The sequence below is a fragment of the Rhodnius prolixus genome, unplaced genomic scaffold, assembly GCF_049639745.1.
Source record: "Rhodnius prolixus isolate KJV_2025 unplaced genomic scaffold, Rpr scaffold_2, whole genome shotgun sequence".
NCBI lineage: Eukaryota > Metazoa > Arthropoda > Insecta > Hemiptera > Reduviidae > Rhodnius > Rhodnius prolixus.
In genome coordinates this window covers 40,861,418-40,873,643 of record NW_027411592.1, presented here as the reverse complement: position 1 = coordinate 40,873,643, position 12,226 = coordinate 40,861,418, and the positions used below count along the sequence as shown (strand labels likewise).

General features: G+C 32.9%; 1 protein-coding gene and 1 long non-coding RNA gene across 9 annotated transcripts in view; one reads left to right on the top strand and one right to left on the bottom strand.

The window, feature by feature from the left end:
* Window positions 1–12,226, top strand: part of LOC141449658 (otoferlin-like) — a 40,927-nt gene that overhangs the window by 10,331 nt on the left and 18,370 nt on the right. For all 7 annotated transcript variants that reach the window (XM_074119288.1, XM_074119287.1, XM_074119289.1 and 4 more), the window contains 12 exons: window positions 1,312–1,473; window positions 1,594–1,707; window positions 1,798–1,930; window positions 3,961–4,121; window positions 4,193–4,275; window positions 5,941–6,109; window positions 7,176–7,362; window positions 7,448–7,542; window positions 10,402–10,629; window positions 10,798–10,905; window positions 11,409–11,534; window positions 11,624–11,901. In XM_074119288.1, coding sequence (XP_073975389.1) covers window positions 1,312–1,473; window positions 1,594–1,707; window positions 1,798–1,930; window positions 3,961–4,121; window positions 4,193–4,275; window positions 5,941–6,109; window positions 7,176–7,362; window positions 7,448–7,542; window positions 10,402–10,629; window positions 10,798–10,905; window positions 11,409–11,534; window positions 11,624–11,901 — 1,844 coding nt within the window. The remainder of the gene's footprint in view (window positions 1–1,311; window positions 1,474–1,593; window positions 1,708–1,797; window positions 1,931–3,960; window positions 4,122–4,192; window positions 4,276–5,940; window positions 6,110–7,175; window positions 7,363–7,447; window positions 7,543–10,401; window positions 10,630–10,797; window positions 10,906–11,408; window positions 11,535–11,623; window positions 11,902–12,226) is intronic.
* LOC141449666 (uncharacterized) lies at window positions 6,155–11,749 on the bottom strand. 2 transcript variants are annotated; one of them, XR_012455637.1, is made up of 3 exons: window positions 11,611–11,749; window positions 6,744–7,028; window positions 6,155–6,666 (listed from the first exon to the last, which is right to left on the bottom strand). It is a non-coding gene; the product is annotated as an uncharacterized lncRNA (long non-coding RNA). The 2 variants fall into 2 exon arrangements; XR_012455636.1 differs by having other exon boundaries at window positions 6,160–6,647.

The following is a 12,226-nucleotide window of genomic DNA, read 5'->3' as shown; positions in this document are numbered from 1 at the left end:
ATTCTGAAGCAACTACTCCAAGGATTCTAGAGAGGGTATATTCCTCTTTAACCTGGCTTTTCAGGAAGCGTATGGACTCTCCATCCAGATTACCCTCCCAGATGTTCTAAAGATTGCCCCACGAAAATTCCGAGGGTATTTTAAGAAGAGATGGAAGTAGATTGTCGTCAATTATAACCTCCCTGATATCCCATGCATCCCTCCCCGTAGTGCTCTCTCCAGATTTTCAAAATTTGTGCGTCATTAAAAGATGGAAGTGTGATAAGGTTGGAATACACTTCTCTAACCCTGGCATGCGCCTGACTCTTTAGGCAAATGTAGGGGTGCGTGATGTCCGCAGATTGAGATAACTTCCTGGCACCAGATCTCTCCCTCGGGGTACAGTTGACTGAGGTCCATCACGAGGAGGTAAATTTTTTTTTTTTAATCTACGCCTCCCGTAATTCACGGCAGTTCCGCCATCCGACATCGGGCTTCCCAGTACACAAATGTTTTCTTCCTGTAGACATCGTCCGATAGAATAAGATTTCTTATGTCTTCGATAGAAGGACACACGTCAAAGTGTTCAGAGAACATATCCTCTCTTCCACACTGAGCGCAGGTCGGGTCCGCCGCTAACCCAATGCGTTATAGCTGGGCCTGCAAATAATCATGACCCGTGTACAGTCTGAAGCAGGCCACGCCGTCCCTTCTTGTCAGATTAGGTGGAATTCGTCCACCTCGTTCAACCAACACTTGCCACCGTTTTCTATCCGCTTTTGCTTTTTGTCTGCACTTCACTTCTGATCGAAGACAGGCAGCATTTATCCTTTTAAAAGCATGAATAGAGATTGGTTGCTCAGGTTGATCCATTTGCGCACCTCTTTTTGCCAATCCATCCGTCCTCTCGTTTCTAAACAGCCCACAGTGCCCTGGAATCCATTGGAGCGCCTTAATCTTATTGCTTTCATTGGCAGTCTCAATCGCTGCTCTGAATTTCGCTGTGACTGCCGACGCTGCATAGCTCGCTCCAGCTATAGCTAGAATCGCTGCACGCGAGTCAACAAAGACCACAATGCGGCACCAAGGACCCCGCTAAGGAGGTAGAGATCACATTTTGCCACGTGTATTTTGTTTCGCACACATATACAGACCTAAATTTTCTTAAAACCTAGAAATACTAGATGAAACCTTGAATACAAATCTCGATGTCAAAAATTTGATCATACGTAATGTTTTCTTAATTATTAGCTCGCAAAAAATAAAATATTTTGTAAATTTATCGATATAGAAGTATAATCTTTCAAAGTACAAATATTATTTTTGGTTTAGGACGCTAATAAGAAGGTGAGTGTAAAAGGAAAAATTGACATATTTTTATGGTTTAGTCCTTATGAATCATTTGGATATTGCATGGAACATATACCACCAGGATACATAGATTTTGGACATAAAACTGAAATTCCTTCAACAGTTATTTATGAAGAACATAGTGTAAGTAAATTCGATTTTTTGTTTTTGTAGCAATTTCTTTAGAGAGTATGTGTAATGTTCAAAATACATTGTATATTCCACTGTTCAAACCTCTAACCCCTCAACAATTTGTTTTAAAAGACATGGACTTGCCGAGCACATATTTACCAAGCACAGTTAGAGCCTTGTGATGAAGAAGGTCACTGTAACACCTCAGTCAAAATAATAATTGCATCCAGAGTTGCAAAAACTTCGGTTTGTATTGTAAAAAATAGAACGTACAATTTATTATCAACTAAAACATGTTTACATAAATTGTTTTCCGAATAATCTAAATGTCAATAGATTGTTGAGAAGTCATTGTCTCCTTTTTGGAGTGAAGTAATTGCAATAGATAACTTAAAATTAGTACTAAATGAGGAATATGTAAAAAAGCTACCGCCACCAATTGTCGTAGAAGTGTGGAGTCATGGTTCAAGTAAGTTTTTGCTCAAGCAATACATCAGATTTATAATGAAGAATTGATACTGACATTACTAATTTAGTAACGTCTCTCTTTTTATCTTTTCTCGCCTAGGTTCGTTATTTTATTTAGACTATTTTTGTAGATCTAAAATGGACCTTTAATAGATAAAAATCCATTGAAAGCGCACATGAATTTCTCTTATGCAAAAAAGAAATACAATTTACAGTAAAATTTATTTAATTACTGCCCATAAGGATAATTCCTTTTTGCAGAAGTTGGCTTACAATTCTTCCAAATACAAACATTTATCAAAAAAGATAAACTTAGTAATATTGCATAGATTATATGCATCTCAAATAATGTCTTGCAGAATACAGAATCACAATATAAAAAATTCCTGTGGTAGCTACAAAAAAATTTACCTTAAGAAATTTATAGTAAGAAAACCAGTAATAATAATGCAATAGTAATATTGATTCTTTATTCATGTATATACACTTTTTCTTCTACAATTAGACATTCTAATGCGAATAAAATTTATATTAGTGCTGTAGCTTTATTTTTTTACTTTACCCTAGATAAAGAATAAATGTAGTGTTTAAATAAAAGTAAGATTGTGAAAGAAACTATAACGGACATTTTTTAGACTGTCTTGAAAGAAGTCAGTAATTCTGATTATTAAATTTTTAACAAAACCTAGTCAATGCTCCTTATCGTTTCAATCTTGGAGAGATTTTATGATAATTCTGTTTATTTAAACTATCTGTAATTTGTAATCCAGAGTTTTCGAAATGAAGATGAACTGTCAAATTTGAAATTTCGGCTTTTTTTCCGTTTTTCTTATACGGCTCACTCACGCACACAGAATTAAAACAAAAAAAAAACAACTTTTTGGGACTCACGCGACCTCAAAACGGATGTTTCCGATGAAAATTCAAAATAGAAAATTTGGAAGATCTCAATAGGTTTTCATAATAGTAAGTATTAGAGAAAGTAAAAATATATAGGCATTTAATAATGTAACTTACTTAAATAACAAAAGTGTTCAATGAAAATTGTTTTGAATTATTTTTTTAAAAAATATTACTTAAGGAAAATAAAATTAGAAATTCCTTTAGATTGACCTTACCCAAATGAAGGTGAAAAAAAAACACTTCTTTTTTTATCCTACCTTTCTGCCATTCTTCATTAATGAACACATAAAGGCCAAAATGTCGAATTGCTTAATCAGAGGTTATTGAAGCAACATAATGAAAATAATGTAATGCGAATTCTCCATTAAAATTGGGTACTTAAATTTTTGGATTTAAAAGTTTTCCATAAAAGAAACGTTAGTACTTGGAATCCATAAAAAAATATTCTATTAAATACAACGATAATATTCTATTAAAAACAAAACAAAAAAAACCGCTAAAAACTAAAACATCAATTCAGGAAAGTGCTTCCAATTTGCATCAGATTTTGAACTTTTGTGGTACAATAAATCCATATCAACGTTTAGTAGGTGATAAGACCTTATATTTCGCTGAAATGACTCTGAAAGTGAGAAGCCCGAACACCAAGATGCAATGAGATGCCAGTAATCAAATTTTTCGGAGAAAATGTTACAAATAAAAATTATAGTACTTGATCCCACAAAAAATACGAAATTTAAAAAAATCGTTTAAGTAAATTGGTTATTAAAAATCCTTAATTTAAACCCTTGGTATTACTCAAGCGAAAATTAAATTAAACCTTATTGATATATTGTTTGATGGACAAACATAAACGACTTTGTAAAAACTGGGGTACCACAAAACGACAATCCGGCGTACACTCTAAATCGACAATGTGCCCAATTCCCATACTTTCTTCTTTCAAAAAGTATCAGAATTTTATGGGCCGCTTGAAAAACATGTTTTAGCCAACCAACTGATGTCCTACCTACCTAAAAATCTGTTGCGAAGAAAATTTGACCTCTTTAATTGTTATAGAAAGAAAGAAATAATGAAGACTTTTTATTATTATTTTTGAGGTATTATTTATTGTTTCTTTATTTTCAGAATCGTTTACAAATTTAATTGGAACATTTGTTGTCACTCCTTATGTTTATTTAACAAATGCTGAAGTGGATAAAAACTATCCACCTCCATTGCAATGGTTCACTATATCTTCTGGAAAATTTAAAAAAGGTGAACTTCTAGCCATGTTCGAACTTATAGAGGTAATTGACTATACAATTATGTGACCCTCATTTTATTAACGGAATTATCCAATAAATTGTGAATTGCTTAGGGATCTGATGACCCGAATTCAAACACATACAGAATTGTGCAATCTATTCCTGATTATATAAAACCAAAATTTATGAAATACCGGTAATATTTTTAACAAATTTTTGTACATTAAAATTAGTAGTTACATTAAAAATTAGATATAAGATCTAAGAATAACCACAACGAATTGAGTCTGCAAGTAAGAGAACCCGTTCCAAGTGCTTGAAAGTTTCTGCAAGTAATGTTTACTTCAGCAGAAATTGAAGAAGGAGCAGATCGGCAGAGCCTGTTTGAGGTGCCAATTAATTATCTGGGCAATTGTAAGCAAAACAGATCTAAGTCTTGCCTCGGCCAGAGTAGAAGAGATAAATTCTACAAGCTGATGGGTTTTCTCATGGGGCATTTTCGTCCCAGAGGGCTCTTAGATTTAGAACGTCACGGCACGTATAAATTCTATGGGAAGATGGAGGTAACTCCCATACATTTCCTAACTGAATGGCGATGTTATTATCGAAAATTAAGCCACCTGGAAAGTTTACTAGTTGTTGGAGGAAAACATGTTCTCCCTGGGAACCTTTTTGGATCTAGGATTTCTTAGATATCTGAACATGGCACCGGTAAGGGGAGCACAGTAGATCTTAAAAATCACAGAGCACTGTAAAAGGATAAAAAAAATTATTTAAACTACTTATGTCATCATGCATTCAAGAGACATAAACATAGAATTCCAAGTTTTTGAATGGGATAGAGTTTTGCACCAATAAGAGCTTCGTAATAGTGGTACGTATTATCGATCACCATCTTAAAACTAATATAAGTATCATGAACTGGACGGAAAATAATTTATTTTATAAGATATTAGATGAAAGATGTTAGTTTTGCTGAATAATTGAAGTCAATAGGTTAATTTTATGCTTGTAAATAACTTTAAAGTTCTAGAATCAAGACCGAATCTCTTGTCAATGTTCAGGAAAAGAAGATTATTCATGTAATCAGAGTCGTTTTTTTAACGTCATCGAGTAGGACAATAGAACCCAGTGGATCATCCATTACAGAGCTTATTAGCTTATATTTGGATGACTCAGTCTTCTGTTACAACAGTCTGAATTGAAGAATTTTAAAAAGCATGCATGCAGTTGGAACAAAAACTAAGGTTTGACGTGTTTGATATGAATGAATGATTGAAAGATATGAATAGTGAAGCAACCAGAAGAGGATTAAATATGTTCAACACTTGATTTTTGGATAAGGACAAACCAAAAAATAAAGGAATTATTCAAAAACTTACTTACATTAAGAGCACTAAATTATGTTTGGAACATAAATACTGCAGAAAAAAAACACACAGAAAATACTGGCTTAAGTGTCTAGGAGATTTTGGAAATAAACAAAATCTCAGAATTGTGTGTTCGATGCACATCATTTAGTTAGTTGAAAGTAGAATAGTTGACCGATTAGTTGTTTTGTTCTGAGAAGATTGAGAAAGAGTGCGAGATGGTTAAGCATAGTTCAGAACGATTGAGTAAATTTCATTGGAGAGGCCTAGTGTTTTAAGAAGACTTTTCTTTTTTTTTCTAATTGGTTTACTTCTAAACCACATTCTTTATCTGTAAATTTCTTTCTTCTTACGCTACAAACATTCCAACGTTTATTTTTCTTTAGATATAAACTACAAAGAGTTTTATTTGTACATTTAAAAATTCCTTGTGGTAAATAAACCGTAAACTCTATGTATTAAGTAAAAATTCAAATTTTTGTTTTAATCAGATTAGAAGTTTTGTTTTGGGGAGTGAGGACTGCTAAATGGATAAAGTTGATGAGTTTGAATCATCCAAAAGCTGTAATTAACTGCGGCAATATTACTTTGTCATCCGAAGTTATGACAAGTGCATCATCTCTACCAAATTTCATGCAAGCTCCTGTTTTTTCAGATATTGTAATTATACATTTTTTTATTTTTTAAATCATAATAAATTTTGGAGAGGACTGTGGGTTGAATAAATGAGCTGAATTCCTTTAAATAGAAAGTTCAATAGTTAATATTTCCAGTCCTTTACAATACTGTTTCAGCTGAAATGCGCTATACAAATTTATTTTATTTTTGTCACTGATAAAATCAATTTATGAAACTCTTTATTTATGACTTTCTAATTTTACAATTGGAAATGCTAGTATTTACAAATTTCCTTGTAAACCACCAGGGCAATTTGCTCTTTCTAAAGAAATCACCCTTATAAAATAAGACTTTAGTTATTAGAGGCGATAATCTCCATGTTGATCTATCGCCTCCACACAACATTTTAATTTCGGAACTTAAATTTGTCTATAAATCCTCCTGTCGGAGAAATGTTATCTTGTATGCACATATATATAATATAAATCTTCGTTGTGTGGGATATTGTGAATTATCCACGCTTCTGAGCAATGCTAAGGACAGATCTAAGTAGAACATGGTAGACTCTTGTTTTTGTATCCTAGAACATAAGCAGGTTTCTTAAATATGTTGACGGTAAAAGTTGCATTTAACATATTCAGGCATATTTCATTATTATTTAGTTAAGAGCACTCACATCCAATAGAAATTTAAATATGAAAATCCAAAGCATAAATATATATACAGAATAATAAAATGTAACAGGAATAATAAAACCAATAGGAATATAGATCAAAGTGGAAATGCAAACTGATTATAAAGTCCAACACCACAATTTCAATTTGTATCCAATATCACAACAACTACACTCTAAGAATAAACCAATAATGATCTGATGAAAGTATTGGCTGCGTGACAAGTTATTCATTGCTAAGTTCTTCAATCATTTTATGAATTTGTATTGAAAGTCACTCTGACAGATCTGAAAGAAAATCTGACTTTTAATCAAAGTTATAATTTTAAATTGAAGAGAAAGTATGAAAGAGTTTCGTTCAGATATTTCTATAAAAAGACAACCCTAATTAGTAAATATTCATTACCATAATTATATGTATACATTTGTTTAAAGGATATACCAGAGAATATATCATTTGCGCCACCCTTAACTATACGACTGTACAATAACGAAAGTTTTGGCACTTTAGAGTACATTGGAAGCAGTGTCATTCATAACATTATGATATTCTTGGTAAAACTCACACACAAACATAAGTGGCTCGTTGCAGAAAATGAACGGGAAACTACTATAAAAGATTGTAATTATTATTTTTTCAGTGATATTCAATTGTGTATATAATATACATTGGAAAGGTTACATAAAAAATAATTTAAAATTTCCAGCCTTTCTTCTAGGAAGTACTATTTCATCTGAAGAAAGTTTGACGAATATCCCTCTTTCGAAGTTGAAAAATTTAAAACGACTACAATCTATTGAAGTAATTTCTTAACATAACATTTTTCATTGTTGATACTGTATATTTAATGTCAATCATATAGATTTTCAAGAAATGTGCGAGATATTGTTAGAGAGAAGCAAAAGATTGCAGGTATACAAAATAAATTAAAAATTAATGGTGCTCATCTCCCATTTTTTGGAGGGGATGAAGATTAAGGTTCAAACGAGTTATTTTTTATAGGTGCCTCTATCAACTTGTATCTATTTTCCCACGGAAATTCAAGAACTGGAAGATATTTTCATAAATCTTGATCTTTTTGACATTTGCTTTCGCCATACAGCCAGCATCGTCTAGGTGCTTATCACTAGAATATCACTCACTCTCCATTCTTACTTATAAATACGAGGTGTGTTCAAAAAGTAACGGGAATTTTCGTTTTTTGAAAAAAATATTTATTTATTCATCTACATTGATATTGTCGCCTTCAAAGTAGTCCCCTTCGCATACAATACACTTGTGCCAGCGCTTTTTCCAATCCACGAAACACTTCTGAAACTCGATCTTTGTGATAGCTTTCAGCGATTCGCTTTTAATGTCATCTATGCTTGTAAAACGACGGCCTTTTAATGTTCTCTTTATGTTTGGAAATAGAAAAAAGTCACATGGAGCCATGTCTGGCGAATATGGAGGCTGGGGCATCGTTAAAGTTTTGTTTTTGGCCAAAAATTCACGAACAAGCAATGAAGTGTGAGCAGGTGCATTATCGTGGTGCAAAATCCATGAATTGTTTTGCCACAAATCCGGGCGTTTTTTTCGGATTGCTTCACGCAAACGGCGTTGAACTTGTAGGTAGTACTCCTTATTGATTGTTTGACCTTGTGGCAAGAATTCATGATGCACTATGCCATTAAAATCGAAGAACACAGTGAGCATAACCTTCACATTCGACCGCACTTGTCGAGCCTTTTTCGGTCTTGGCGATCCAGAATGCCTCCACTGGGACGATTGAGCCTTAGTTTCGACATCATATCCGTAAACCCATGTTTCGTCACCTGTTATAACACGTTTCAGTAGATCCGCATCGTTGTCGACTTCATTGAGTGACTCTTGAGCAACTTCCATTCTCCGCTGTTTTTGTTCGAAATTCAACAATTTTGGAACAAATTTTGCTGCCACACGTTTCATACCCAAAACATCCGAAAAAATTTCATGGCATGAGCCAATTGATATGGCAACATCATCAGCGACTTCTCTGATTGTGATTCGGCGATCGTTCATAACCATTTCTTTCACTTTTTTCACTTTTCATCGGTTGTTGATGTGCTTGGACGTCCAGGTCGTTCGTCATCTTCAACGTTTTCGCGGCCATCTTGGAAACGCTTATACCACTCGTAAATCCTTGTTTTACTCATAGCAGACTCACCATATGCCTTTATTAACATTTCACACACTTTATTACACTTTATTTCATTTTTTACGCAAAATTTAATACAAATTCTTTGATCCATTTTTTTTAACAAACAAAAATCGCCGTTACTTTTTGAACACACCTCGTACATTCGCTTCACCCATTCATCCTTCTACTATATACAACTATTTACATAAACTACAGCTAATGGATGGAGCAGTACTCTGTGCTCCTGCCATCCTTATAGCTTAACCGAAATTAAAATCACGTAATCCTTCTGTAATCATTTTCTTGCATTCATTCTACAACTTTTAAATACATTCATATTTCATTGCTAGCTCTGTTATAGACTTAAGCACATATATGTTGGTGGAGAATATTAAATCTTCGTAGCGAAAGGGTGCATCTGTATATGTCGTCAAACATTCGTTTCCTTTCTACTACATAACGTGGACATATAATGATATAATAATGATTATATTCTTTTTCGGTATTTAGAAGTTAGGAATAACTTCTAAATAAATCATTTTTCGGCAAACTTCTAGAGAGTTCACAATATCCTGAAGAATCACTAGTTAATTCTATCTGCTTTTGTTCAAATTAGTGCACTCCTAACTGCGTTAGTATGTTATTACGTTAAAGATTTATGGGTTTCGATTGTTCCGTGCTGATAATGAACTTTTTTCTTCTTTGATTTTTGAGACCATGAGTGTAAAAAAAAAAATCTCTTCAACGCTATTCAGTCACTAAATTATCCAGAAGTCAGTCCATTTTCTATCCATTTCTTGAAGAATCATTTCCCAGTGGAAAACCCCCTTTCATTTACTAAATCTGAGAAATGTTTTCTCTTTGTGGATGTGACTTGGCTAGTGATGCGTTTTAACTTTTTAGATTGAAGTTCAGCCCCAATTGGTAGTTGCCGTTTCTAGTAACTGCCAATCATCCTTGAAGTTTTTTCCCCCCCCTCAAAATTGGCCAATTTATGAAGTCATCGAAAGTCCGTAATCATAATCTCTTTGTTGATTGGAGAGATGGCTTTAGTTTTATTGACACACACTCTCGTTATAGCAAATGTCAAAAATACTTTCTAACAGCTAATTCAAATATCACTTCTATAACCGTTCTGCAGAACTTCTACATTAATCATCCATTGCTTGCGCTAATAACGAAAGTAAAGAACCGGATAAGTAATTTGAAATGTATTTTCTTTACAGTCGTTTCATTCGATCAGGCGTCAACTTAAAATCAACTTAATTTTCTTCCTTTTTTTTTTTTTTTTTTTTAAGAAAACATGTCATTTACGTAAAACAGACCTTCAAAGTAATTTTCTTTTAACATGTTTTTATTGCAGCTTACTTAGTAGCCGATATGTCAACAGGCGCATAGGTAAAGTAATTAAATGTGGTTTTATTTTTTTTGTAAAACTAATTGTTGGTCTACTGTGGATATCGAAATAAATCTCATTGTGTGATCTTTAAAATTTTAAATAGGTTTTAGAGAGAACTTTGGCGAAAGAAACTAAACAAAATTGGTGGAGTCGCTGTCGAAACTTTTGGCTACGTTGTTACAGAAAAAGGAGAAAAAATGATTATTTAGCACTCCCTCAAATAGCGGAGTCGCATTTAGCAAAACTACCAGACCCTGACACTGAAGAATACTATTTTGATTGGTGGACGAAATATTATGAATGCCTTGACAGACTAACAACTGAACAAAGGGTAATTTTCAAAATATTTCGAAAATATAATTTAGTATACATCCTCTTACCGGAATCAAAAGAAAATAATATTTAAAGTTTAATTCATTAAACTATGCATCAGTGCAGCAGGCCACTCCTATTTTAGAAATTCTTTTCTTAAATTTAACTTCAATTTAACAATTTTCAGGAAAGCCAAACAGGGGAAAGTAGTAAACAAGATAGCAAGACATTTTTTAAAATTAGAAAGCTAACTACTTCAGAATATGAAATGAAAAACAGAATTTCAAAAATCATTGTAAACAAATCATTTAAAACTTTTAAAAGATAGAGCTATTGTTCTGAACTTAATTCAAAAAGTTTGTATAAAACCATGGTATTCTATTGGCAATTTATCCCATATACTTGACAACTTTACACAATACTCTACATGACTCTTAATTAAACTTAATTTAATTCAAAAGAAATGAATTTGGCTGGGGAAAAAAGTAGCAGATTAAAGAAAATTGTAGAAGTCTCTCTCAGAATTGGGGCAGGATTGGTGCAGTAGTTATGAAGCATACTTTTTCAAGAAGAGTTCCCCAGTTCGAATTCCGCATGTACCTACTTCTTATAATTAAAAAAAAAAATTTGAATAGTAGAGCATCTGAAATTCTTATTTTCACCAAATATTCCTCCTTTTAGCTCTACAGGGTGGACGGCACCACAAAGGGTTAGTAGGATTCCCTCTGAATAGGATTAAATTAAGGACTATTTCCCCAAAGCTTATCAAATCCATAACAAATTCTGAAACTTTTTCAGATTTATACTAATGAATTAGAAGCACAGCCGGAATATAATGGGTTCACAGACTGTTTCCGTACCTTTGATTTTTATAAGAATAAAAGAGATGAAATTGATAAAAGTAATTTACTTGCAAAACTGAAGGTCATTACGTTTTTGTTTGTTTTTACTATAAATACATTAATAAATCTAATCGTAGCAAAGTTAATTCTTTACTTACATTTTTTTTGTAGGCTGCAATATCTTTATATAAATTAGTAGACGGGGAAGTATTTGTGAATCATTTAGGAGAGGTGGTTAATGATGAACACCCGTATTTTCATCATTTGGCCAGTTTATCAAGAGAAAGCATACCAATCTTAATTAGAGTTTATGCTGTAAGAGCGCACAAATTAAATTCTAAAGATCATCAAGGCACTGTTGATCCATATATTGAACTGGCTACACCTTCTACTGTTATTTCTGATCGCAAAAATTACTTAATTCAAGATAGTAATCCAATTTTCGGAAAGTAACTTTTTGAAATTTGTTATTAATTAAAATTAAGAAAATTATTTATTATTTACATTGAATAAAGCTTTAAATGGGCTTTTCAAGGAAGTTAAATCAGGAAGACCGGTCACTGTACTTTACCTTGGTTTCCAATGGGAGCTCCAGACAGTCTAGCGTACCTTAACACACAGCTGGATTTTCGCCTCATCTTTCTCTCGTACAGCAGAAATACCTTCTTTGCCATCTTGATAACTGATGAACCAAATTTTTTTTATTTTATAAACTTAATTGTTTGGGTATCTTCAAGCAGTTTTTTTTCTCTTTTTCTTTCGAACAGTTTTCAA